Source organism: Aotus nancymaae, unplaced genomic scaffold (assembly GCF_030222135.1).
Source record: "Aotus nancymaae isolate 86718 unplaced genomic scaffold, 86718_ANA_hifiasm-v0.15.2.pri h1tg000009l, whole genome shotgun sequence".
NCBI lineage: Eukaryota > Metazoa > Chordata > Mammalia > Primates > Aotidae > Aotus > Aotus nancymaae.
Window position 1 is genome coordinate 4,547,467 of NW_026988420.1, and position 27,934 is coordinate 4,575,400.

The 27,934-nt window shown below is 36.0% G+C and overlaps 1 protein-coding gene across 4 annotated transcripts in view; it reads left to right on the forward strand.

Moving 5' to 3' along the window:
• The window catches only part of CDK8 (cyclin dependent kinase 8), a 140,420-nt gene that overhangs the window by 62,388 nt on the left and 50,098 nt on the right, over positions 1-27,934 (forward strand). For all 4 annotated transcript variants that reach the window (XM_012441713.3, XM_012441723.3, XM_021677395.2 and 1 more), the window contains exons 2-3: positions 16,780-16,855; positions 26,428-26,538. In XM_012441713.3, coding sequence (XP_012297136.1) covers positions 16,780-16,855; positions 26,428-26,538 — 187 coding nt within the window. The remainder of the gene's footprint in view (positions 1-16,779; positions 16,856-26,427; positions 26,539-27,934) is intronic.

Below are 27,934 nucleotides of genomic sequence, written 5' to 3' on the forward strand. Positions count from 1 at the left end.
TCAAATGACTTTTGATAAGGATGCTAAGGTTATTCGATGGGGGAGAAGACAGCCTTTTCAACAAATGGTACTGAGAAAACTGTATATCCACATTCAAAAGAATGCAGTTGAATCCTACCTAACACCATATACAAAAATTACCTTTAAATGGATTAAAGTTATAGATGTGAAACCTAAGACAGTAAAACTCTGGCCAGGTGTGGTAGCTCATGCTTGTGATCCCAGCACTTTCGGAGACTGAGGAGGGAGGATCATTTGAGCCCAGGTGTTAGAGACCAGCCTGGGCAAGATGGTGAGACCTTGTCTCTACAACAAATGAAAAAAAAAAAAAAAAAAAAAAGCTGGTCATGGTACACACCTGTAGTCCTAGCTACTCAGGAAGCTGAGTCGGGAAAATCGCTTGAGCACAGGAATTCGAGGTGGCATGAGCTATGATTGTGCCACTGCCTTCCAGCCTCAGCAATAAAGCAAGACCCCATCTCTTAAAAATTAAAAAAAACTCAGTAAAACTCTTAGAAGATAACATAGGGCAAAAGTTTTGATTCTTGGATATGGTACCAATAAAATTTAAAAAATGGACAAATTGAACTTCATGAAAATTTTAAATTTTCTTGGATCAAAAGACCCTATCAACACAGTGAAAAGACAACCAACAGAATGGGAGAAAATATTTCCAAATCACATATCTGATAAGGGATTAATAACCAGAATATATAGAGAGTTCCTAAAACTCAACAACTAAAAAACAACCTGATTCATAAATTGGCAAAGGACTTGAATAAACATTTCTCCAAAGAAGATATACCAGTGGCTAAGAAGTATATACAAAGATACTCAACACCAATAACCATTAGGAAAATATAAATCAAAACTACAGTGAGGTACACCTCACACTCATTAGAATGGCTACTATAGAAAACAAAAACAAAATGACAAGTGTTGGCAAGAATGTGGAGAAATTGGCCGGGCGCGGTGGCTCAAGCCTGTAATCCCAGCACTTTGGGAGGCCGAGGCGGGTGGATCACGAGTTCAAGAGATCGAGACCATCCTGGTCAACATGGTGAAACCCCATCTCTACTGAAAATACAAAAATTAGCTGGGCACGGTGGCGCGTGCCTGTAATCCCAGCTACTCAGGAGGCTGAGGCAGGAGAATTGCCTGAACCCAGGAGGCGGAGGTTGCGGTGAGCCGAGATCGCGCCATTGCACTCCAGCCTGGGTAACGAGCGAAACTCCGTCTCAGAAAAAAAAAAAAAAAAAAAAAAAAAAAAAGAATGTGGAGAAATTGCAACTCTTGTGCACTGTTGGTGACGATGTTAAATAATATAGCCACTGTGGAAAACTGCATAGTAGTGTCTTAAAAATGCAATTACTATATTCAGCAATTCCACTTCTGGGTATATACCCAAAATAATTCTAAGGAAACCTTTAAAGAGGGATATAAATTCCTCTTTGCATGTATCATGCAAATATATAAATACTGCATGATTATAGCAGTATTATTCACAATAGCTAAAACATAGAAGCAACCTAAGTGCCCATTGAAGGATGAATAGATGAGCAAATGTGTAAGGACCATTAGTAAACCTTAAAAAGGAAGGAAATTCTGACATATGATACAACCTAGATGAATCAGGATGTTTTGCTTAAGTGAAATAAGCCAGTCACAAAAAAGATAAATACTGTATATTTCCACTTCCATGAAGTACTTAGAATAGTTAAGATCATGGAGACAGAAAGTGGAATGATGGTTGCTAGGAGCTGGGGGAATGGTGAAGGGGGAGTTATTGTTTAGTGGTTTTGGTTTCTTTACACAAGATGAAAAGTGTTCTGGAGATGGATGGTGGTGATGGTTGTACACATTATAAAGGTATTTAATGCCTTTGAACCGTACTCTTAAAAATGGTTAAGAAGGTAAATTTTATGTTAATCATATTTTACCACAATTAAAAAATGGGAAAAATGTGACAGTGTAATAAGCTATGTAAACTATATAACTATGATATTTTTTCCTTATGAAATACCTGTAAAATTGTTCTACTGGCCTTATAAATTAAAAACAGTACTGTAGGCAGTGAGTGACCTAAGTATAATAAGAAATTGTCTCATCTTCCTCTTTTCTCTTTCTCTTCTATATATACATGTATATCTTTATGTAGCTTTATATCTGTCTATATGCAGATATGTAAATGTATATATTATATATGTGTACATATTTATGCTATTTTTTATATATTTATATATGTATAGAAGAAGCATGTATGAATACCCTATTATACATACTTACAGACACGTAAAATACATATTTTGTATAAATAATTTCAGAGCGCATGTGGTGCTGGCTTCAACATGTATCTTAAATGCCTAGTATCTTGATATATGAAAAGTGATTGCTAAATGTCATCATCATCTTATAGAAATCCCATTCCTGATCTTCCTGCCAGGAGGTCCCATTGATTGAAGAGTCCCATTCACTTGCAGAGAAATGGGCTTTTTGGTATTCTGGAAAGTTAGAGGCAATGGTGTTTTTCTGACTGTTGGGAAATGATGTGGTTTCCTCCCCCCAAATAACACTGAATTTGATTCAAGAATTAGGAGAACTTAGGGTCTATAAATCTATTAGAGCATTTTTTTTTTTTTTTTTTTTTTTACAGAATGGTATGAAATTCTCAAATAGAAAAGGTTAATATTAACAGTGCTACAAGACTTAAGCTCGATGACCCTAAATGACCCTGCCTTGTGAGATTTGCTGGCCGCTGATGCTCCCATTCATTCATCCCCATCCACTGTGACATATACTGATCTTTTCTCTCTCTGTGTGGTTATTTCACTTTTGGTAGGATGTTACATATTTACCTAATTACAGTGAGACCTTAATCTACCTCTATCTTATGTGTAATTGGGGGTGGGTGGTGAGTAGAAGGAGACGGGAAAACGTGGCAGGTTTCTTCTTGCCAGTTTTTAATTCATGCTAAACACCATACCTATATCTGGTACTATTATTAGGCAGCCAAGGTGAGTTTATCACTCCCTGAGTTTATCACTCCTCTTGCTTATTTGTATACTGAAAATAGAAAAATTTATTTTATATAAATAATTCTGTAGTGTAAATCTCATTGTTTTAAATAAAATTTTTCTGCTCATATATACACACACACACACATTCAGTTCGTGACTTTTGACCACGTATTCTCTTTAAATGTATCTTTAAATGCATATACCACGGGTTACTTATCTATTTCCAATGATACCTCTATCTATTTGCCTCTGCAAAGATGCTACTTTTTGCAGCTATATGAAACCTTTCCTGTGGTTTATAATCAGCAGACACATTGGCTGGCATAGGAAATACACATGCTGTACTTAATCACTATGCCAGATTGGTCCCTAACATGTGTGTACAAGTTTATACTCTTAGTAGCAAGGCATGTGGAATGGTAGCCATTCCTCCATATCCTTATCAATTTAATTGAGAGCCATTAAGTAATGTTAAATGTTAGTCTTAAAGCATCCTGGAAATAATTGATAAAGAGTGCAAGAGTGAGAAGGTATATTAATTTCTTCAAATAGCAAAGCTTGTGGTCAGATATTTTTGTTTATAAACTCAGGCAGGTTTAACATTGTGTTGCTAATGGTTCAGTAAAGACTCTCCAAGTGAGAGGCAGAGTTGTAATGATTTTAGATCTCTTATTTTTTCAACAACTAGCATTGATAAAATATTCTTTACAATTACTGAGTATCGTTGATGGGCTAGAAAGTAACTTTCTATATTTGGTGGCTATATTGATAAAGAGATAGAAATGTTAGAAAGTCACTTAAGGAGACAAAGACATTTTTAGGGTGCCTTATTAGCACATGACTCTTGAGTACTTATTTATAATAACACTTGGGAGTATAACATGAACACTTCAGAAATGTTCAGGTGCATTCACATGTCTGAATGTAATAGTGCTTTTAAGAAAAATGTGTTTCAGGCCAAATGGAAATAAATTAGGTAGATATATGAAATAGCAGGAAATACTAACCATTTGGGTACAAAAGTATTCTTGTACATTAATTTCTGTTTTTAGGGTTGCCTATGTTTTCTAGCATGAATGTTAAGGAGAAAAGAATGATTATAAATGATCAATGTCAAAATATAGTTCTTGAAGTGAAGATGCAGTAAGTGTATTGTTTTTCTTAACAGAGTTGTTGTTAAGGCAGATGACTTTGGGAAGATAGTTTAAGAAAGACTGATTGATAAATAATTTAGTGGAAAACCTCCATATTCTAATTCTGATAATGTACTCTAATTTTATAACTGAAACAGACAGGAAAAGACCAAGTGTTTCTTTCAAACTCCAAGGCAAATATATTTTTTTAAAGCTCTGCTAGCTGTTTCTCCAAACAAGGTAAAGATGAATTTGAAGTATAAAGCTGGCTTGAATTTTATGAGATAATGCAGATGAGAGGTATTCATTGCTAAGTTTATAAGAAGCCTTGTAACTTCTTAGAGCTTGGCATATGGAGCTGCCAAGAAACTTGGAAGTAATTCCTGTTGAATCTATCTTCTTCAGTGCCGTATCTCAGAGATTATAACAGTGCCAAGCACAGGAACTTCCCCCCAAATTGCCAGGAAATTCCCACAAATCTAGAACTAATAGTTCTAATAATCTTTTGAATAAACTTATGTCATTAACTAAAAAGTTACCTTGTCTATTTTATTTGTCAGAGTGATCAAAAGAGCAGTATGTGTTAATATGGCAAGGAACCTTAAAGAAAATGTAGCATAACTAGCTAGAATGTGCTCTTTCAGGTTTTACCTCATTTAAAAGAAAGGGTTGTTTAATTTGCTGTGATGCATTGAAATCTTATATAAGATTATTGGGCATGATAAATGATAAATACCACCAGGAGTGCACCTTTAGTCAAAATTTATTAGCCTGCTCTAGCAAGGGAGAGCTCATGTCAGATGAAGTATGAGGTATCTCAGTAAGAAAAGAGCAAGTGCTTTATAGGGATTGGGTTTGGGCTGAATGATGCTAAGGAAAGAATAGAGGAAGTAGACCAGATCTGGATTGGATACTGTCATGAAGTGAGGTCAGTTTGGTAATTAGGTGCTTCAGCATTCTGTTTGGGAGAAGTGAAGCAGAGGGGACCATTGCTACTGGCCATGCTACTGATCTTTTAGGGAAATCATAATTATCAGTGGGGCTTCATTTCACTTTCTCAGTCCCTCCTTTTGGCCAGATTCAGGGTATTCAGATAATTGTTCAGTGAAATCTAGATCTTTAACATTGCTAGGAGATAGGAGATTATTAAGACAGCCTTATCTGTTGTTGGACTGAAGTCAGTTTTTTATGTATACCTTTTGTTATTGTTTTAAGGTTAGCTGTTGAGTCATCTGAACCAAAAATGGCTGTACACATTTAAGATTCTGGAAGTCACATTTGAGTAATTTAACATTGACAAATACCGAGAGATTATTAACAGAGTTTATATTCCACTTCTAAGTCAAGAGCCAAGGTCCCTAAGTGTGGTTTTGGTGTTGACAGAAACTTTCCTAAGTATGACATCATAGGGGTATCTGTCCTGTTCACTATTTTTAGTTTACTATTTAAAGAGTTGCTTAGTAGTTGAATGTAATTGCCTAGGAACTAGAGTAAGCTGAGTTGTACCCAAAAGAAAGTGGCTACAATCTCAACCATTGGTTTGATTGCATGTTTTAGTAAAATCATGAGCAAATTGTAGACTGACAGTAGACTCATACACAGAGTGACTAGGAATGCATAAAGCAATATTAATGGTAAGGTCTTATAGATATCGTTATTGGAGTTAACAATTGCCTGTTAATTTAGAAATTTAAACTAGAGGAAAGAAAATAGCGTGGACACAAAAAAAGAGCATGCAAGTTAAAGCATGATAATCTATGGTTCTGGTCACCTTGATCCTTGTTCCATGGGCCCTGAGTAGAAGCTGTCTTTTTCATTCCTCTTGATCCAAAAGTCTTGGGTAGAAGCTATATCTGTCTCTAAGATCATCTTCTGGAAGATTCTTAAGAATCTTCAGTTTGAGGTCTCTGGCTGGGACAGAGCTTTAGTAATTTGAGGATCTGTTGTGGTGCTGTAATTCAGAGCTACAGAGCCAAGGTATTTTACTGCTGCCTTAGTTCTTAATAGAATCTGGCAAAGTCACTGGAGCGTGTTCAAGTGCAGTCTTTGGCTAATGATGCTTTAAAAATAGCCAGACACCTAATCTAAGACCATATACAGCTGATTAAGTACTTAGCAAAGGAAAATAGTTGTTTCCATCAGTGGTAAGTATTATCTTAACTAGAATTATTAGAATAGAAAAGGCTGGATCATCTATTGTCACATAATACACAGATTCAGTCAGTAATTGTGCAGGGAGTTAGAACATACTATGAATAGTGAGGACTTTGACAAATCTACGTGGCTCTTTCAATAAGGATATTGAAATCTAGAAACAAAAATCAAATTGAAGTAGTTATTGTACCAATTTTTGTTCATGAGCACGAATTTGCCTTTTCTCAACTTAAAGTACATAACCATTGAAGATATATTCATTAATGTTTTATTTGCATATAATTGTTTATAGAGCCCAAATTTCTCTTGTGATTTACCAAATTAATTTAGAAATAAGAATTTTTATAATTTTGCATTAAATAACATTGTAGGAATATTGACCAAATGTAATTATTTCTATTATCCCTCCTTTTTTAAGGTAAAGGAGTAAATCTTTGTGTTACCTCATGGCCATTCCAGGAAATTTAAAGATGTTTTAGGCATAAAATGCATTTTATTAGCTTTGTTATTCTGAATTTGGGATCTAAATCTAGAAGAGTTTTAAATGATACAATTGTTAACCTAAGTCCTCATATCCAAGGTAAGAAATAGTTCTGGGCAGTTTTTGAAAATAAAGCATGAATAGCTGGGTGCAGTGGCTCATGCCTGTAATCCTAGCACATGGGGAGGCTGAGGCGAGCAGATCACCTGAGGTCAGGAGTTTGAGACCAGCCTGGACAACATAACACAAAAATTAGCCAGGGGTGGTGGTAGGCGACTGCAATCCCAGCTACTTGGGAGGCTGAGGCAGGACAATCACTTGAACTCAGGAGGTGGAGGTTGCAGTGAGCCTAGATCAAGCCACTGCATGCCAGCCTGAGTGACAGAGTGAGACTCTGTCTCAAAAAAAAAAGCAAGAACAGTAATTATTAGGACCTTTAATTGTTTTAAAAAATGATTTAAAATATGCCTAAGACCCAATAATATGTATTTCAGAGCCATCTTTTTTTTTGACCTTTTCCTTTTTTTCCCTAATTGGAAATACTATGGTCATTAAAAATACCAAAGATATCACACCAAAGCAACTTAGACTGTTCCTTTCACATCTCTAAAGTATTTGGACCAAACTGGTTTATTATCTTGCACGATCACTAAGATGTTATGTCATAGTCTAGCATTCTCACAGACTTTTCCCCCGTTAATAACCATCGTATCTCAGCATGCAATGGCAGTTGTTTATAATCTTACACATTATCACATATATAAGGTAATTAAATCTTAGACCTACACATTAGCCTTTAGGTAATTCACAGTTCTTACTACATGAGTAAACACAGTGATTATTTCAGCTGTTTTGTTTTCTCTAAAGCATATTTTTTTCCATGAAAGAAGTAATGTACTGATTTAGATTCTGGTACAAGCTTCTTGATCTGGTTGGCTATTCTAGAATATTTTCCTATCATTGCAGCTGAATATTTAATTCTCCAGAATAGACTCCTACACAGAGCTTAAACCCTAAACCACATCTGTTGACAGTATAATCAGTATATAATGATTTTATACAATGCAGAGCTAGTCTAGAACATCTAGCTTGCAAAACGCATTTTGAGAGGACCAAAAAGGTCTCCTGATTCCTGATCCCCTTCCTTTTTTTTTTTTTTTTTTTTTTTTGGAATGCAGTGGCGTGATCTCAGCTTACTGCAACCTCCACCTCCCAGGTTCAAGCGATTCTCCTGCCTCAGCCTCTCAAGTAGCTGGAACTACAGGCATGCACCACCACACCCAGCTAATTTTTGTATTTTTAGTAGAGACAGGGTTTCACCATGTTGGCCAGGATGGTCTCCATCTGTTGACCTCATTATCCATCCGCCAGGGCTTCCCAAAGTGCTGGGATAACAGATGTGAGTCACAGTGCCTGGCTGATTCCTGATCCATTTCTAAGTGATTTGTTACCTATCTCCCCTGGAAGCTTGTAAAATGTAAAATGTACTATTTGTCTTTACTTTTCTGAAATATCTAGATATTGTATCTTGGGATAGGCCTATTTTCATTTAATTGTGATGGGATTTTGGTAGACCCTTCCAGTTTTGGAAATTATGTTTCAATTTGGAAGTTTTCTTGAGTTCCTTGAACTGCTCCTCCAATTTTCCTATTTTTCTTTTCCCCCTCTCTCACTTTGTCTTACTATTCTATTCTGGGATATCTCCTCCACTTTATCTTCCATTCAGCCATTTCTACTTCTAGCAGTATCTTATAGTCTCAATTCTCTGCTATTGCATGATTTTGCTATGTAAATCTAATTGGTTCTTGGCTTTCTTCACTGTCAGCTTCTGATTTTGTTTTCTTGAATCCTCTTAATCAGTTACTTTTTGTCTATTTGCTTTCTAATTTCCACATTTTTATGCTATCTTCTTTCTCAGTTTTTATCTTTATTGTCCTTGTATCTTTCAGAAATTCCCTTTACCATAGTTTGAGTTTTAGGAAGCAGCGTAGTTTGATTTGTGTGTTCTATACGCTCTTTTACCAAAACACTGCTCAGTTTTTTAAACCAATCCTTTGCAGCCATTTTATATTTTCATCCTACTCCTCCCACCTCTTAAAGGTGAATTTTCATCATGGTTGTGTCTTCCTATTTTTGGTTTTCTCACGCAACCATTTTCCCTCAGCTTTATTCTTTTATTTTCTTTTTACTTGTTTTGCACACTCTACATACCTCTTTTGAGACAGGTGGCATAAAAGATTCCCCATCTTACCTTGCCTATTTCTTTTTTTTTTTTTTTGAGATGGAGTTTCGCTCTTGTTGCCCAGACTGCAGTGCAGTGGCACAATCTCGGCTCACTGCAACCTCTGCCTCCTGGGTTCAGGTGATTCACTTGCCTCAGCCTCCCGAGTAGCTGGGATTACAGGTGCCCACCATCATGTCTGACTAATTTTTTGTATTTTTAGTAGAGACAGATTTCACCATGTTGGCCAGGCTGGTCTCGAACTCCTGACCTCAGGTGATCTGCCCGTCTCAGCCTCCCAGAGTGCTGAGATTATAGGTGTAAGCCACTGTGCCTGGCCACCTATTTCTAAAATCTCACCTGTCCTCAGGGCTGTCACTGGTAGCTGTTTATTTTGTGACAGTTTTAGTGATATTAAACTACTTGCTGCTAGTCTTTACTATTCTCTGAGCATGCCAGACCCTTTCCATGCTTGAGTAACTTTGTATATACTGTTTCCACTTCTTGGGGTGTCTCATATAACTACTGATTTATCTTCCCAGTGCCTCCCTTTCTTCCTGAAAAACTTAAGTCTGTGTGTGTGTGTGTGTGTATGCGCGCGCACACCCAAATTTGAACATTTGTCATTACATCTATATAATACATAGGGATCAAGTCAGGGAACTCAGGATGTCTGTCATGCAACTACAGTATATTTTTGTTAACTATAGTCATCCCACTCTGCTATCAAATATTGAATTTATTCCATTTATTTATTTATGAGACAGAGTCTCTGTCGCCCAGGCTGGAGTGCAGTGGCACAATCTCAGCTCACTGCAACCACCGTCTCCTGGGTTCAAGTGATCCTCCTGCCTCGGTCTCCCTAGTAGCTGGGACTACAGCTGCACACCACCATGACCGACTGACTAATTTTTGTATTTTTAGTAGAGACGAGGTTTCACCAGGTTGGCCTTAAACTCCTGGCCTCAAGTGATCTACACCCCTCTCACTCCCAAAGTGCTGGGATTACACGCATGAGCTAACATGCCCGGCTGAATTTATTCCTTTTATCTTACTCTATGTTTGTACCCTTTAACCACTTTTCATTCATCCTTTTGCCTCCCACTTATCTTCCCAGTGTTTGTTATCTAGTTTTTCACTCTTCCTTTACATATTCAAAAAAATTTTTTTTAAGCTCCCACAGGTTAAGTGAGAACATGCGATATTTGTCTTTTCGTGCCTGGCTTATTTCACTTAAGTTGTTTCCACCATGTTGACCTCCAGTTTCATCTATGTTGCTGCAAATGACATGATTTCCCTCCTTTTTTTGTGGTTGAATAGTATTCTATAGTGTATATATACCACATTTTCTTTATTCATTCATCTGTTGATAGACACTTAGGTTGATGTCATACCTTTGCTATTGTGAATAGTGAGCGCTGCCATAAACATGTGAGTGCAGGTATCAATTTGATATATTGTTTTTTTTTTGTTTGTTTTAGTAGATACCCAGTAGTGAGATTGCTGGATTGAATGGTAATTCTATTTTTAGTTTTTTGAGAAATCGACATGCCATTTTCTATAGTGACTGTAGTAGTTTACATTCCCACCCACCATGTGTAAGAGTTCTCTTTTCTCTGTGTCCACACCAACATCTGTTATCTTTTGTCTTTTTAATGAAAGCCATTCTCACTGGGAAAAGATGGTATCTTATTGTGGTTTTGATTTACATTTCTCTGATGATTAGTGATATTGAGCGTTTTTTTCATATACCTGTTGACTCTTTATATGTCTTCTTTTGAAAAATATTCATGTCCTTTGCCCACTTTTTAATGGGATTATTATGTTTTCTCCTGTTGGGTTGTTTGAGTTCCTTTTATATTCTGGATATTAGTCCCGTCAGATGAATAGTTTGCAAATATTTTCTTTGGTTCAGCAGGTTGTCTCTTTACTGTTATTTCTTTTACTGTGCAGAAGCTTTTTAGTGCAACAAAGTCTCATTGTCTGTTTTTCGTTTGTTTGTTTTTGCCTGTGCTTTTGAGCTTAGTCATAAATTATTTATTTAGATCTTCTGCATGTGGCTAAAGAGGGTGTCCTTTCCCCTGTTATTAGTTTTTGTCAGCTCTGTCAAAGACAAGTTGGCTCTAAATATGTGGCTTTATTGCTGAGTTCTTCATTCTCTTCCTTTGGGCTACTTATATGTTTTTCTACCAATACCATGCTATTTTGGTTATAGCCTTGTAATGTGTTTTGAAGTGAGGTAATGTAATGCCTCCAGCTATTTTCTTTTTGTTCAGGATTGCTTTTGACTACTTGGGCTCTTTTTTGGTTCCATATGACTTTTAGGATTATTTTTTTTGATTCTGTGAAGAAGGACATTGGTATTTTGATAGGGATTGCATTGAATCTGTAGATTGCTTTGGGCTGTATGGTCATTTTAACAATATTGATTCTTCTGATCCATGGGCCTGGGATGTTTTTCCTTTTGTTTGTGTCATCTTCAATTTCTTTTAACAGTATTTTGTAGTCCTTCTTGTAGAGATTTCTACCTCCCTGGTTAAATTTACTCCTAGGTATTTTAATTTTTTCTAGCTTTTAAGTGAGATTGACTTACTGATTTATTTCTTGGTTAGATCATTTTTGGTATACAGAAATGATACTGACTTTTGCATGTTGATTTTGTAACCTGCAACTTTCCTGAATTTATTTACCAAATCTAAGAGGTGTTTTTGGTGGAGTCTTTAGGTTTTTAAAATGTCAGATCATTTGGGAGGCTGAGGTGGGCAGATCACTTGAGCTCAGGAGTATAAGACCAGCCTGGCCAACATGGAGAAACCCTGTCCATACTAAAAATACAAAAATTAGCCAGGCATGGTGGTGTGTGCCTATAATCCCAGCTACTCAGAAGGCTGACTGAGGTAGGAGAATCGCTTGAACCCGGGAGGTGGAAGCTGGAGTGAGCCAAGATCACACCACTGCACTCCAGCCTGGGCAACAGGGCGAGACTCCACATAAAGTATATATATATATATGTATATATATGATCGTATCATCAGCAAAGAGAGACAGTTTAACTAACTTGAATGTTGAGGCCTTTTATTTCTCCTGTCTGATCGCTCTATCTAGGACTTCCAGTGCTATGTTGAATAAGAGTGGCAAAAATGGGCATCCTTGTCTTGTTCCAGTTCTTGGAGGAAAGATTTTCAACTTTTTCTCATTCATATGATGTTAGCTTTGGGTTTGTCATGTATGACCTCTATTATTTTGAGCTATATTCCTTCTATGCCTAGTTTGTTACATATTTTTATCAAATTTCTTAAGTCTTCAGAATCTAGTGTAAAGAGGCTTTCTAAAGCCTTCTTTCATCCAGCTTCAAACCTTGAAGATACGGTGCATTGTCTCTTTCTATAGTGCTTAGTATACTATCCAGGTTGAGCACCTCTAATCCAAAAATCAGAAATTCAAAATGCTACAAAATCTGAAACTTTTTGAGCACTGGCCTGATGCCAAAAGTGGAAAATTCCACATCTAATTTCATGTGACTGGTTGTAGTCAAACGTAGGTGCATAACACACTGTTGATTCAGTGTCCTTAAGGGAGAAAAGATATTCTGATGATGCTACTGTGCTGCTTAGCATTACCCTGAACACATTATTTTTTCACAATATTAATTATATGCCTTCTTTTTTTTTTTTTGAAACAGAGTCTCTCTCTTGTCCCATAGGCTGGAGTGCAATGGTGCGATCTCGGCTCACTGCAGCCTCCGCCTCCTGGGATCAAGAGATTCTCCTGCCTCAGCTTCCCAAGTAACTGGGATTACAGGCACATGCCACCAAGCCCAGCTAATTTTTGTATTTCTAGTAGGGATGGGGTTTCACCATGTTCTCCAGGCTGGCCTCAAACACCTGCCCGCCTCGCCCTCCCAAAGTGCTGGGGTTAGGGTGTGAGCCACCGTGCCCAGCCGATATGCCATATTTTTTTTACTATTAAGTACTTAAGTGTAAGAAAATAATTAGTTATCAGCATCATATAAATTCAGATTCATGAATGATGGTGATGCCAAACAACTACAGATTGTTCACAGGAGTGGCAGAGATAGTGATACTTTTGCTTTTTGATGGTTCAGTGTACATAAACTTTGTTTTATGCCCAAAATTATTTCAAATATTATGTAAAATTACCTTCAGGCAATGTGTATATGGCGTATATGAAACATGAAATGAAATTTGTGTTTAACTTGGATCTCATTCCCAACATATCTCATTATATATGTGCAGATATTCCGAAATCTCTCAAATCAGAATTTCAAAACACTTCTCATCGCGTGCATTTCAGATGAGGGCTACTTAGTCTGTATTGTAACCATTCGTTTAATCTGACTACTTCCCCTAGACACTAGTGAACAAATCTTTTTCATCTCCTTTGTGTCTTTTACTGAAAAAATGGGTGGATGGGGAGATAAATTTGCCATGTAAACCGCATAGCACTATTATATTATGTTGTAATTATATTAGAGAATTTTCCAGAGAAGGTTGCCTTTTTTATAATCAAATATCACTTATAATTTATTTGGTGTCAATTTTGTCCATTGCACATTTCTTTCTAATAATTTACTTTTATAAAGTAAAAAAAATGTAATTACTTGGAGTAGGGGAGAAGACTGATTGAATATTATAATTTTTTTAGTTCACAGAGAAGAAATTATCATATAGCACCTTGCACATTTTAAATAAGAGAAAGTGGTGGATATTAAGGAGGTGAATGGGTAAATCTTTAGCTTAAATTATTTTCTTTCCCACCACTCTCTTTCTTAGTAGGGGGTTCAATTCTAGGATGTAATTCTTAAACAGTAGATTTAATAGAATGTGTTATACCCTTGAATTGACCATCTGGTTAAATCAATAACCCTGCCCATGAAAGTGTCTAATAGACTATTCTGATTCCAGTTTTGTTTTGTGTATCCTTAACTTCTTCTTTCTTTCAGAAACCATTCAGATTTAGTGAACATTAAGTACAGGCACTCTTAATGTCTTTTTCATATAGTGAGTACCCGTGATGCTTTACTAGATATATGAGGTAAAACCAATTGTCATAAAACAAATTTTTTTTCCAGAAAAATACTTTTGTAATTGGGATTTGTTTTCCCAAATAAGGATTTGGTATAAGATATGTTGTAAAAACAAAGATAAAACAATGTTAAGCTTTAGGAATGATTTAAAATAATAAAGTATTAAATTGACTTAAATTAATTGATTTTATAAAAACTTATTAATTTGTTCACTTAAGCTATCATGCTACTGACATCTCCAGTCCTATCACCTTTCCCCTTCCTTTTAGAATATGACCTCATTGGCACTTTCAAAAAAAATGAACACTATCAAAATGGGAACTCCCCCCAGCGTTTTGCCTCAGAACCAACTTCTTTCCATCTGTATTCATTCCTTTATCTATCCTTCCTTCCTATTATGGTGGGATAGGTGTTTCTCCTTCAAGACAGAGAGCAAAGACCCTGAAAGCTTGCTCTCTGGATTTTTTCTCCTCTCTTATATTATCAGCTCTTTTTTCTGGGTTTTTTCTGCCAGTGCTTATCATACTCAAGTCTCTTCCATCTTAAGAAATAATAATTCCTTGGAGTCAGAGATGATCACTTCAGAGCTTTTTTAAAAAAAGAGAGAGAAATAATAATTCTTTAACCTTGTGTATTAGTCTAGCACGTGCCTTGTTTTTCCCCTTCAAAGAATTGCTTACGTATGTTGTCTTAGTTTACATATGTCTCATTCACTCCTCAGCCTTCTACAATATAGACCCTGCCACCACATCACTTCAACTGTTTTTGCCTACTCCGGTATTCATTGTTGACTTCATCATTGCTAAATTTAGTAGATACTTTTCAACTCTTACCCTACTAGACCTCTCTGCAGATTTTTATACTATTTGCTATTGTGTCCTTTTTGCAAATCTTTTTCTTAACAGTCCTTCTTTTTGCTCTCACTCAGCCTACTCTCATGACTTCCATCACTGCGTCATGCTGATTCCAGTAAATATGTATCTTCAGCTTGCTCTTTAGCTTTACTGTTTACTCTGCTTGCCAAGAGCTATGCCACTTAGATGTCTCCCAGGTCCCCAAAACTCAGCCTGTGCAGATGGAGCTTTCACCTACCTGTTCCCTCAAAGCTTTTCCTCCTACCTGGGTTTTTATTTCAGTGAATAGTGCTGTCATTACTTTGTTGCCTGTGGCAGAAATCATTATCTTTAATTTCTTCTTCCTTACCCACAATAGTCAATCATGAAAGACTCTACTTCTTATCTATCTGTCTGTTCTCTATGGTAACCACCATTCTGCAATAGCCATCATCATCTCTCACTGAATAATTTTAATACTAGTTGCTTGTAACTGTTCTCTCTGACTCTTGTCCTTACTTACTCTCAGTAGGCATTCACGAGGCAGCCAAAGATAAATTTCCCAGATAAAATATAATTGATATTCTCTTGTTTAGTAATAATTTTAAAAACCTTTAGAGGAGCCCTTCCTGTTGTTCTTGGAGTGAAAAGACTTTTATGTTGTGGTTTCTGATTTTATCCCCAGTCTCATCTTCAGTTTTATACAGTATCCCATCTCCCTCAAATGCTTTATTTTCTCTTTCCTCATGTGACTACTCTTCTCTTAAATGATACACACACACACACACACACACACACACACACACACACACACGTTATCAAAGTGTGATCCTGGAGCCCCCTGGGTGTCTATGAGATCCTTTTAGAGGGTCTGCAAGGTCAACACTATTTTTGTAATAATATTATGACATTATTTGCTTTTCTCATTCTCATTCTAATGAGTATCTAATGGATCTCTTTAAGAGGTGATTCACCATGTGATGATGCCATTCCATTGCTCTGGTGGCTAATGGATATATATTTTGTAGTTTTAAAAGTTCTCATTTTTAAATTCATATAGGGCACATATTGTGACAGATATAATAAGCCAAGCTCGTCAGGGTCCACCGTAATTTTCAAGAGAATAATAGGATTCTGGGACCAAAAGGTTTGAGAACACCCATTTAGGCCTCAGTTAAGTGGCATTTCCTCTGAGTAGTCTTTGCTTGGTCCTCCACCAAAGTCCCCTTTGAGTAACCTTTTCTATTGCACTTGCCATATCATAGCACTTATCATATTATATTGTGGTGGGTTACTTATCTTTTTAGGCCAGTAGACACAGAAAACTCTCTAAAAGAAGGAACCTGTTGTATCCTCAGTACCTAGCACAGTTCTGGGTACGTAGTAAGTGTTCAATAAACACATGTTGCGTGAGTATCTTTGAAAGTCTTTGGAGATGACCTGAATTATTTATTATCAAATTATGATTACTATAACATGTTTTAAATTATAACCATTTTGTGCCTTAGGGACACATTCATTTCTTAACTCTTTCGACCCACTAATATCTGAATAGGTTTTAGAAGGCAAGTTTTAGTTTATATATGTGTGTTATGTTCATATATATTAGAGCAGAAGGAATCTATTACTGGGAGTCAGAAGCTCTGTATCTCAATCTGTGTCTTCCACAAGTAACTGGAGCCTTGGAAAAGTCTTTTTATTCCTTTGAAGCTAACTTCCCTCATCAAATAATGGGACTGGACTAGGTTATCTAAAAAGCTTTTCCTTGTACAACATTGTATGATTATATTGAATGATGTCAAATGTAGATTAAACATGTGATTTTATATTATGTATATTTTATTAAAATGCACATAGAGTTATCTATATATTAAAATAACTTTGTTTTTACAGGAAGGATGATAAAGACTATGCTTTAAAACAAATAGAAGGAACTGGGATCTCTATGTCGGCATGTAGAGAAATAGCAGTAAGTGAAGTTCTTTTTATCATTATTATCAACTGACTTATGAGTACCAACTATATAAGGCTCTATATTGTATTTGTCACATTAATTGAAAGTTAGTGAATATTTTTTATATCAGCTATATGTAGAAAAAATATTTATTAAGGAGATGTAAAGGAGGCATGTAGTTCTGTCTATATAAGCTCTTCATTTGGGGTAAATTTCAGTTGTTTATATAAATACATATTTCCTAATAAATGTCACTAACAGTGAAGGGTTCAGTTATTTCATTGAGAGCAGTAAAAGTGGCATGTTAGTCCATATAAAATTAATCTTTTTATTTTAATAGAATGGGATTAATGTAATTAGTTATGTCAAAATGAGATTGTATTATTTGATTTTTATTGCTTGTATCTGTTCATTTGAGTATGTAAACATTTGTGCCCTTTTATTTTGGAAGCATAGTTTTCCATATTGTGAGTAGAATCTCATTTTGATTCCAAAGAGAAGTAGTCTTTGGGTTAATGCATTACTTAATAATTATCCATACATTTAAATTGAGCATTACTTTTTCAGATTGTACTTCAGTTTTTACTGTTTTAAAACTGTGGGTCCAAATTTGTCTTTTCTAGCTTTACACAGAATATTCTAGGATATATATTATAATCTTTGCTTTTGTTGCTCTCAGCCCTTCTATTATATTTACCCATAATAGTCTATTATGACCTGGAAATGTTAATTTAAAGAATTTTGCAAGTTTACCAGATTCTGTACCAATGAGTATTCAACCAACTCAAGTAGGTAAAAATAAACAGAGCAAGTCAGTCAGGGTCTCTGGCCTAAAGTATTTACACTGTGTTGAGGAAAAAGAGTCATAAATCTAAGAACTGTGTGTCAAGTACTGTGATAGAAGTATTTCAGAATGGAGAAAGGTGTACATTTAAACTAAAGTAGAAAATCAAGGAAAGTTCCAGGTTTGGAAACACATGTGAGAGTTATATCCATGAGGGAAGAATAAGGGTGAGATGGAGGATATTGTTAACTAAAGATAGACCATGCTGGAAAATGTCGTTCATTTAATTGATAAAATTTTCATACTTTTCAGTCTTGAGATCAGGTATCTGTATGTTAATCGTCAGTTCTTCAACATCTATTCTGTATGTACTAGTCAGTTTTAAAGAATTAAAAGCCATTGAAATATGGTTAGTGTGTTAGAAGGCAGGATGTTGATTATCCTTGGAGGGAATACAGAGCTTTCAGGGTGCTGGCAATTCTTTGATGTTGCTCTGGGTCTGGTTTCACTGGTTATATATGTGAAAATTCATTAAGCTGTGTACTTATTGTTCACGCTTTTCTCTGTTTATTAGTCTTTAACAAAATGTTTTTTTTTTTTAACAAACAAAAAACAAAACTCAGTTCAGAAACAGACATGATTATCTTTACATGTATCATGATAACTCTAAATGCTCTCAAGCACAGAAAGAAGCATGAAAGCCTACATTTAATGTACTTGATCATGGTTATTCAATCTAAGATGAGCAGAAATTTTTAATTTTTATGAAGTCTTACTAATTTTTCCTCTTATGGCTATTTTCTGTATGTGGCTGAAGAAATCTTTACCCACTGATTGTGAAAATATTTCCCAATATTTTCTTCTAAAAGTTTTATAGTGTTTTTATTTCTAGTTTATGAGATAGTCAATTTTTGTTTGTGATATGATACAGAGTTTGAATCCCCTCCCCACCGCTGTCCCATATGAACGTACAGTTGTAGCATCATTTTTGGAAAACATTATTTGCCATAGAAGTCCTTTGGCATCTTTGTAAAAAAAAAAAAAAGTATACATTTATACATTTGGACTCTGTTTTGTTCCATTGTTCTCTCTGTCTAGCCTTATACCAATAGATAACTCTACCTTTCTAGCAAGACTTGAAGCAAGGTGGTGTAAGGCTACCAGCTTTATTCTCTGTCAGAATTGTCTGGGATATTTTAGGTTCTTTAGCATTATCATATAAATTTTTACATCAGCTAATTATTTTCTTTTTTTTTAAAAAAAAAGCCTGTTGAGATTATAATTTGGATCAATTCAAAGAATAGTAGTATTGAGACTTTCAAGCCAGCAGAAAGATATACTTACCATTTTATTTATTATATAATTACTTGAAAAAAAAAAAAATATATATATATAGTGTAGTATATATCCTGAGACATTTCTAAATTAACTGGTAGGTTTTTGGTGATTCCTTGGGATTTTTTTCTACATAATTATGTCATCTATGAATAGGAGTACTTTTACTTCTTTCCATATTTATGCTTTTGTTTCTTTTTTTTTCTCTTACTGAACTGGTTAGGCCATCTCACACAATGTTGAATAGTGGTGAGAGCAGGTATCTTTGACTTATTCCCAACTGTGAGGAAAATGTTTCCACTTTCACCGTTCAGTATAATGATAGCTACAGATTTTTCATAGATGCCATTAATCAAGTTTAGGAAGTTATATTCCTACTTTCTTAAGAACTTTTTTCATAAATGATATTGAATTTTATCAAATACTTTTTTCTACATAGATAACAATAACCATATAATTCTTCTCTTATTCTGTTAATTTAGTACAAAATATTTTCAGTTTTCTTTGTGAATTTTTTCTTTTTATCTGTAAGTTATTTAGAATTATATTGCTTAATTTTTAAACGTGAGGTATTTCCAGATAACTTACTGTTACTGATTACTAATTTATTTTCATTGTGGTCAGAGAAAAGAGACCTTATATTTTAGAGATACATACTGAAATATAGGTGAAATCATACAACATCTGGGATTTACTTCAAAATAATACAGGTTTGAGTGGGAGGAGTGGATATTAGTACAAATAAAATAAGCTTGTGAGTGGCTAATGGTACATAGGGGTTTGTTTTAATATTCTGTTTCCTTTAGTTTTGAAATTTATATAAGAAAACGTTAAGAATGAAATAATTCTCATTTTTTCTGGCAAGTTTTTATCAAGCCTTCCTCCTTTGCATTTATTAATTCTTCCTCAAAGAAGTCCTGTGTCCCCAGCATTCACCTCTGTTACTCTCAGATTATACCCAGTTTGTTTCTTTAATATAATACTCATTACAAATATAATTACAAAGGGGTTCTTTTGATCTGTGTGTCTGGTTACTTACATTGTTATCTGTTTCCTCCCAACTCTAGACTGCAACGCGTTTCTTCCCCAGGGTGTGCTAGGTCTGGCATATAGTCCTTGCTCCATAAGTAAGTGTAGAAGGGAGGGAAGGAAGGAGGAAGGAACTCTGAGAATTTCTTCTAAAAGCAAAGAGCATTGCATATGTTAGTCTTCATTTTATTGTAAGTGGTTTGTCTTATACATTTTCAAAATATCCTGTGAGCTGTAGTTCCGTTATTTTAGACATTTTTCAAACTGCACATGAGTGGATCATCAGTATTCCACAAAGCTGCCTTATATATAGTTGGGATGTGGAAACAGAGGTAAAGCTCCGGACTTTACTTTTCTACTTACTTCTGCTTTAACCTAAGCATACCTCAGTTTTTATCAATTTGCAAGAATTTGGTTGAAAAAGGTTTCACAGGTTTAAATATATTAAAATAATTTTGGAATTGTTTTCTGTGTTTTTAGCAGTGATTTCAAGTCAACTGTCATCATACTCATACATTTAGAATGTATTTTTTAACCTTTGCTACATTATTAAATGTTAATGTTAAAGATGCAGTTTAGTTTGGTGAATATTAGGTTTTTTAAACCCATTTTCTCACCATTGTGATATTTATTGAGAATACACAGTTTTAAGTATTTATTTTTTATGTATTTGTACTATAGAAGTTCAAATGAAATGTGATATTGTATGTAACAGTTGGAATAAATTAAGTTTATGGTGAATTCTGTAGTCAGAACAGCAATCTTAATACTCAGAAAATAAGATTGTTTTTTCTCTCCTAGCAGAATTGGGAAAACGTAGTTGGTTTCTGTGATGGAAACTATTATATGAGTATCTTTAAACCTTTTGTTTTCAAAATATTTTCACACAAAATCTTTAAAAAGGTAAAAAATAACTTCTACAGTATTAAAAACTAGGATCTATATGCTGTTGGCTCTGAATAGGGTCATGCAGTGCTAAAGTTCTTTTCATCACCAAGGAAAACCTGCTACTCTCTCAGCATCAGAGCATCAACCACACAGGAATGCATAAGGATTAACACCTTCACTAGACTCTTTGGGCTCCTACCCTGGCTCTGCCACTTCACTGGCTTTTGGTACCCAAAACAAGTTACTTGATTTCTTTGTTTCAATTTCCTCATTTGTAAAAATGGGACAGTGCCTGGTATGTAGTAGGCATTTAGCAAATGTTACCCCTGCTAAATACAGCATAGCTCTTAGGTCTTTTGGAATTTCTTCAAAAAAATATTTACTTAAAGGTAATTGTCCACTGAGACTTTCACTTCCATCACCAATCCTCAGTGGCCATTCTCTTTTAATCCCAAAGTGACCTATCTGTCTCCTAATATGTCTCCCTAAAAAAACAACAGCAGCAGCAGAACACCACTAACAACAAAGGTGTTTTCCTTATTCAGTAGTAATAGTTACTCACTGTAATGGTTTGCTTTAGTTGCCCTAACAAAATGCTACAGGCTGGGTGGCCTAAATAGCAGTAGTTTATTTTCTTACAGTTGTGGAGGCTAGAAGCCTAATATCAAGGTGCTGTCAGGGTTAGTTTCCTCTGAGACCTCTTTCTTTGGCTTGCAGATAGGCTCCTCCTTCCTGTCTTGTCAGATGGTCATTTCAGAGACACTCCTGGTGTCTCTCTGATGTCATCATCTCTTCTTGGGAGGACACTAGTCAGATTGGATTAGGGCCCACTGTAAAGACCTCATTTTAACTTAATTACTTCTTAAAGGCCTTATCTCCAATACAGTCATGCATCACTTAATTACTGGGCTATGCTCTGAAAAATGCATCATTAGGCAGTTTCAGGTCCTGCCATCACAGAGCGTACTTACACAAGCCTAAATGGTAGAGCCTACACACACCAGGCTGTTTGTAGCCTATTCCTTCTAGGCTGCAAACCTATACAGCATGTTGCTATACCAAATACTATAGGCGACTGTAACACAATAGCAACTATTTGTATCTCTGAGCATATTAAATAGAAAAGTACAGTAAATATATGGAATAAACACAGAAAAAGTACAGTAAAAATATGGAAACATAGAAAAGGTACAGTAAAAATACGGAATAAATGATAAAAAATGGGCTGTTCTGCCTATGGAGTAGCCATTCTTTAATCCTTTACTCTCTTATTAACCCTGCTTTCACTTCACTGTATGCACTCACCCCAGATTCTTTCTTCTTCTTCGAGAGCCCTCCCCCACCAAAAAAAAAACCATAAAAAATGGTACATCTATATGTATGGGACTCTTATCATAACTGAGACTTACAGGTCTGGACGTTGCTCAGGATGAGTCAGTGAGTAGTGAGTGAATGTGAAGACCTAAGACATTAGTGTACACTACTGTAGACTTGATGAACACTGTGCACTTAGGCTGCATTAACTTTATAAAACATATTTTACTTTCTTCAGTTAACTTTAGTTTACTGTAACTTTTTTACATTACAAACTTATTTTTTTTACTATTGTAATAACATTTAGCTTAAAATACACATTGTATAGCTGTACAAAAATATTTATATTCTTATTATATAAGCTTTTTTCTATTTTTAAAAGTCATTTTTTTACTTTTTCAACTTTTAGGTTCAGGGTGTACATGTCTAGGTTTGTTACATGAGTAAATTGCACGTCACTGAGGTTTGGTGTGTGAATGATCTCATCACCCAGAGGTGGAGCATAGTTCCTATAGTTTTTCCCCTTCCCCCTGCCTCCCCACCCTCCTTTCCTAGTTCCCAGTATCTATTGTTGCCATCTTTATGTCCATGTTTACCCAATGTTTAGCCGCTACTTTTAAGTGAGAACATGTGGCATTTAGTTTTCTGTCCCTGTGTTAATTTGTTTAGGGTAATGGCCTCCAGCTGCATCCATGTTTCTGCAAAAGACATGATTTTATTCTTTTTTATGGCTGTGTATGTACCTTGGTGTATATGTACCACATTTTCTTCGTCCAGTCCACTGTTGCTGGGCATCTAAGTTGATTTCATGTCTTTGCTACTGTGAATAGTGCTGCAATAACCTACGAATGCATGTGTCTTTTTGTAAACTAAGACACACTTACATTAGCCTCGCCTACACAGGGTCAAGATCATGAATATCATTGTCTTCCACCTCCACATCTTAGCCCACCAGAAAGTCTTCAGGAAGGCCAGGCGTGGTGGCTCCCAACACTTTGGGAGGCCAAGGTGAACAGATCACTTCAGGCCAGGAGTTTAAGACCAGCCTGGCCAACATGGCGAAACCTTGTTTCTACCAAAAAAAAAATAATAATAACAGAAAGTAGCTGGGTGTGGTCGTGTGCGCCTGTAGTTCCAGCTACTTGGGAGGCTGAGACATGAGAATTGCTTGAATCCGGGAGGTGGAGGTTGTAGTCAGCCAAGATCGTGCCACCGTACTTCATCCTGGGTAATATGAGACTCTGTGTCAAAAAAAAAAAAAAAAGAAGGAAAGGAAAAAGTCTTTGGGACAATAATTTGCATGGAGCCATCAGCTCCTATGATAACAGTACCTTTCAGACTGCTCTTAAAGTACCTGCCTGAGGCTGTTATACAGTTAACTTAAAAAATAAGTCGAAGGGGTACACTCTAATGACAAAAAGCATAATGTAATAAAAACATACGCCAGGTATAGAGACATTTGTTATCATTATCAAATGTTGTGTGCTGTATATAATGATATTTGCTAGACTTGTATGAGACTGACAATGTGATAGGTGTATTTATACCAGCAACACCACATACATGAGTAATGCACATTGTGCTACAATATTATGAAGGTTGTGTGTCACTAGGTGATATGAATTTTTTAGCTCCATTATAATCTTATGGAACCAACAGTGTATATGCTCTCTGTTATTGACTGTTACATCATTATGCGGCATATTTACATTACAAGGTATTGGGGATTAGAGCTTCAGTATATGAATTTTGAGGGAACACAGTTCAGCCTATAACACTATCTCTCACTACTCTGGCGGTAGTTACTTTCAGTATGAAGTCTTTACTCTCAGAGACTTGTTGTCTGGTTAATCAGATAGATGAATCTTTTTTTTTTTTTTGAGATGGTGCGGTCTTGGCTCACCGGCACCCTCCACCTCCCAGGTACAAGTGATTCTCCTACCTCAGCCTCCCCAGTAGCTGGGATTACAGGCATGTACCACCATGCCCAGCTAATTTTTGTATTTTTAGTATAGACATGGTTTCTCCATGTTGGTCAGGCTGGTCTTGAACTCCCAACTCAGGTGATCCACCCACTTTGGCCTCCCAAAGTGCTGGGATTACAGGCGTGAGCCACCATGCCGGGCCCTATGAAATTTTTTTCAATTGGTATTTAATGAAGTAGAAATATTTTTGTTCTTTCTGTTTTGAGATGGAGTCTCGCTCTGTCACACTGGCTAGAGTGCAGTGGCGTGATCTCAGCTCACTGGAACCTCCACCTCTTGGGCTCAAGTGATTCTTCTGCCTCAGCCTCCCGGGTAACTGGGATTACAGGTGTGCACCACCACACCCAACTGATTTTTTGTATTTTTTAGTAGAGATGGGTTTGATCATGTTGGCCAAGTTAGTCTTGAACTCCTGACCTCAGTGATCTGCCTGCCTTGGGCTCTCAAAGTGCTGAGGTTACAGGTGTGGGCCATTCACCCTGGCCACAACATAGATTGATTTTATAAAGAAAGCAGTGACCTTAGTTCATAGATCAGAAACCAAAGAGTGGGTTGTATGACTTCCTTTAGTTTAGTTGTGCCTTTTGTTAATTTACACAATCATTTATTCATATGTTCACCAAATAGTTAGTAAGGGCCTCTGTGGTACCAGGCCATATGGTAGGAGCTGGCCATGCAGCCATGAGAATAAATACACAGTGCCTACCATTGTCAAGTTTACTACCTGGTATGTATTTAAGACTTTTGTGTCTCTGGATTATAAAGACACATAATAATCGTGGAGAACAACCTGATTTAAAAACGGGCAAAGGACTTATTAAATAGACATTTCTCTAAAGACGATCTACAAATGGTCAGTAAGCACATGAAAAGATGTTCAACACCGTTAGTCGCTAGGGAAATGCAAACCAAAACCACAGTGAGATACTACTTCATACTCATTAGGATATATGTTAATTTTTAAGGACAAAAAGGGACAAATAACCAGTGTTGGTGAGGATATAAAGAAATTGGAACCCTCATGCATTGCAAATGGGAATGTAAAATGCTACAGCTGCAAGTTTGGTGGTTTCTCAAAAAGTTAAACATAGAGCAATAATTTGATCTGCGTTTTCCAGTGTTAGGTTTATGCTCAAAGCATTGAAAGCAGGGACTTTGTACAGGTAGTGGTATACCAGTGTTCATAGCAGCATTAAATCACAATAACCAGAGGTGAAAGCAACCCATGAACATCAACAAATGAATGGATAAACAAAATGTGGTATATATACATATGTTTACAGTGGAATGTATTAACCCATAAAGAATGAAATTCATACTTGCCACATCATGGATGAAGATATTAGGCTAAGTGAAATAAGCCTGGCATGAAAGGATACATATTGTATGGTTCCACTTACATGAAATACCTAGATTAGGAAGATTCTTAGGGACAGATAGTAGAGTAGAGATTACCAGGGCCTGGGGAAAAAGGCAGTGGGGTTATTGTGTAATGCAGGGGTCTCTGGGCCAGCACTGGTACTGTTAGGAACTGGGCTGCACAGCAGGAGGTGAGCCACAGGCAAGCAAGCATTACCACCTGAGCTCTGCCTCCTGTCAGATCAGCAGTGGCATTAGATTCTCATAGGAGCTCGAACCCTATTGTGAACTGCGCATGTGAAGGATCTAGGTTGCATGCTCCTTATGAGAATCTAATGCCTAATGAATGATCCGAGGTGAAACGGTTTCATCCCAAAAGCATCCACCACCATCCCCTTGTACCTCTTTTCCATTGTCCGTGGTAAAATTGTCTTCCACAAAACTGGTTTCTGATGCCTGAAAGGTTGGAGACCACTGGTTTAATGGATTCAGAGTTTCTGTTTGGGATGACAAAAAAAAATTCCAAAATGGATAGCGGCGATGATTGCAGAACATTGTGAATTTACTTAAAGGATGCTACTGAATTGTACACTTAAAAATGGTTAAAATGGTAATTTTTATGTTATATATATTTTACCACAATGAAAAAATTAAAACGAAATAACCAACCAAACAGCAAAATAGATTTACTCAGATATACCTGTTCAGTGTCTTTTTCTCACAGATTTTTTCTCATTTGTTACTGAAGCATTGGTCTCAAAATTGTGTGGGCGCTTATTAGATTTTTAAGATTGATCACCCGGGGTTTATATTGCCTTTGAATTACAAATGGTATGGGTTTTTTAACATTATTTTTTGGCAGAAATTGTTAATGGATCTCCTTTGTTTTGCAGTTACTTCGAGAGCTTAAGCATCCAAACGTCATTTCTCTTCAAAAGGTGTTTCTCTCTCATGCTGATAGGAAGGTGTGGCTTCTGTTTGACTACGCTGAACATGACCTCTGGGTAAGGTGAATTGTTGGCAGACTTGAACGATTGGTTTCAGTCAGGGATTGTTGAGTAACTAAAAACAATTAGGTGTTCCGCTTATTATGAGACTTATGTTTTTAAAATAAAAGTAACCTCATAGAATGTGGTTGGTGGCATTACCAAAGCTAGAGTATTCGGCTTTGTATTATTACTCTTCAGTCTTGTCACTTTGATCTTTTAACAGATACTAAAGAAAACAACAGACTCTAAAGAGTGTTCAACAAGCATTCAGTATTGCTTCATACAGTTTTTGACCAAATAAAAAGTAACTGTAATAACTGAAATTTTGCTCTAAAATATAAAAGTAGCATATTTCCTTTTATTCCATCATATAAAGGGAATATAAAATGAGGAGGTGGTATCCTCATGAAGGAGGACAAATATGCTATCTTTGGAGAGATCTAATAGTTCTACTGTTATTTGTCATATAGCGTTAGGCAAGTCTTTTAGTGGCTTTGAAGTTGTAGTTTACCCCATCTATAAAATGTAATACTTTCTTGCCTTTTTTGTTACAACATTTTTCTGAGGAACAATCTTGTATTCGAAAAATTTTATAAATGAAACATACAAATGTAGGAAACTATTATTAACTATTCACAATCGAGATTTAATATTCTAATTCTTGTTTTCATTGGCATTAATTTAATTTAGTATAGTCATACACCATATAACGTTACTGTCAACTACGGACTGCATATATGATGGTAGTCTCATAAGATTATAGTACCATATTGTTACTGTACCTTTTCTGTGTTTACATATGTTTAGATAATACAATTAATTACTGTTGTGTCACATGGCCTTCCTTATTCAGTACAGTAAGATGTATAGGTTTGTAGCCTAGGATCAGTAGGCTCTACCATATAGCCTAGGTTTGTAGTAGGGTCTATCATCTAGGTTTGTGTAAGTACACTCTGCGATGTTTTGACAACTGTAAAATCACCTAACAATACATTTTTCAGAATGTATCCATTAAGTGATGCATGACTGCATTTTACTTACTTGAATTGGGCATAATCTTATATTGGAAGAATTATTATGGATGAGAGCTCTATTACAAAATGAGATTAGTGTGAAAATAAATTTTAACATCTCTTGTGACTTTTAGTTCTTTTTTTTGTTTTCTGACCTATGATAAGAATAATTTTAGGCCAAGTGTAGTAGGTCACACCTTGTAATCCCAGCACTTTGGGAGGCCAAGGCAAGAAGATCACCTGAGGGTTTGAGACCAGCCTGGGCCACATGGCAAGACCTTGTCTCTACAAAAAAAAAAAAAGAAAAAAAAAAAATTAGCTGTGCTCAGTGGCACACGCCTGTAGTCCCAGCTACTCATGGGGCCGAAGCCCAGGAAATCGAGGCTACAGTGGGTCCT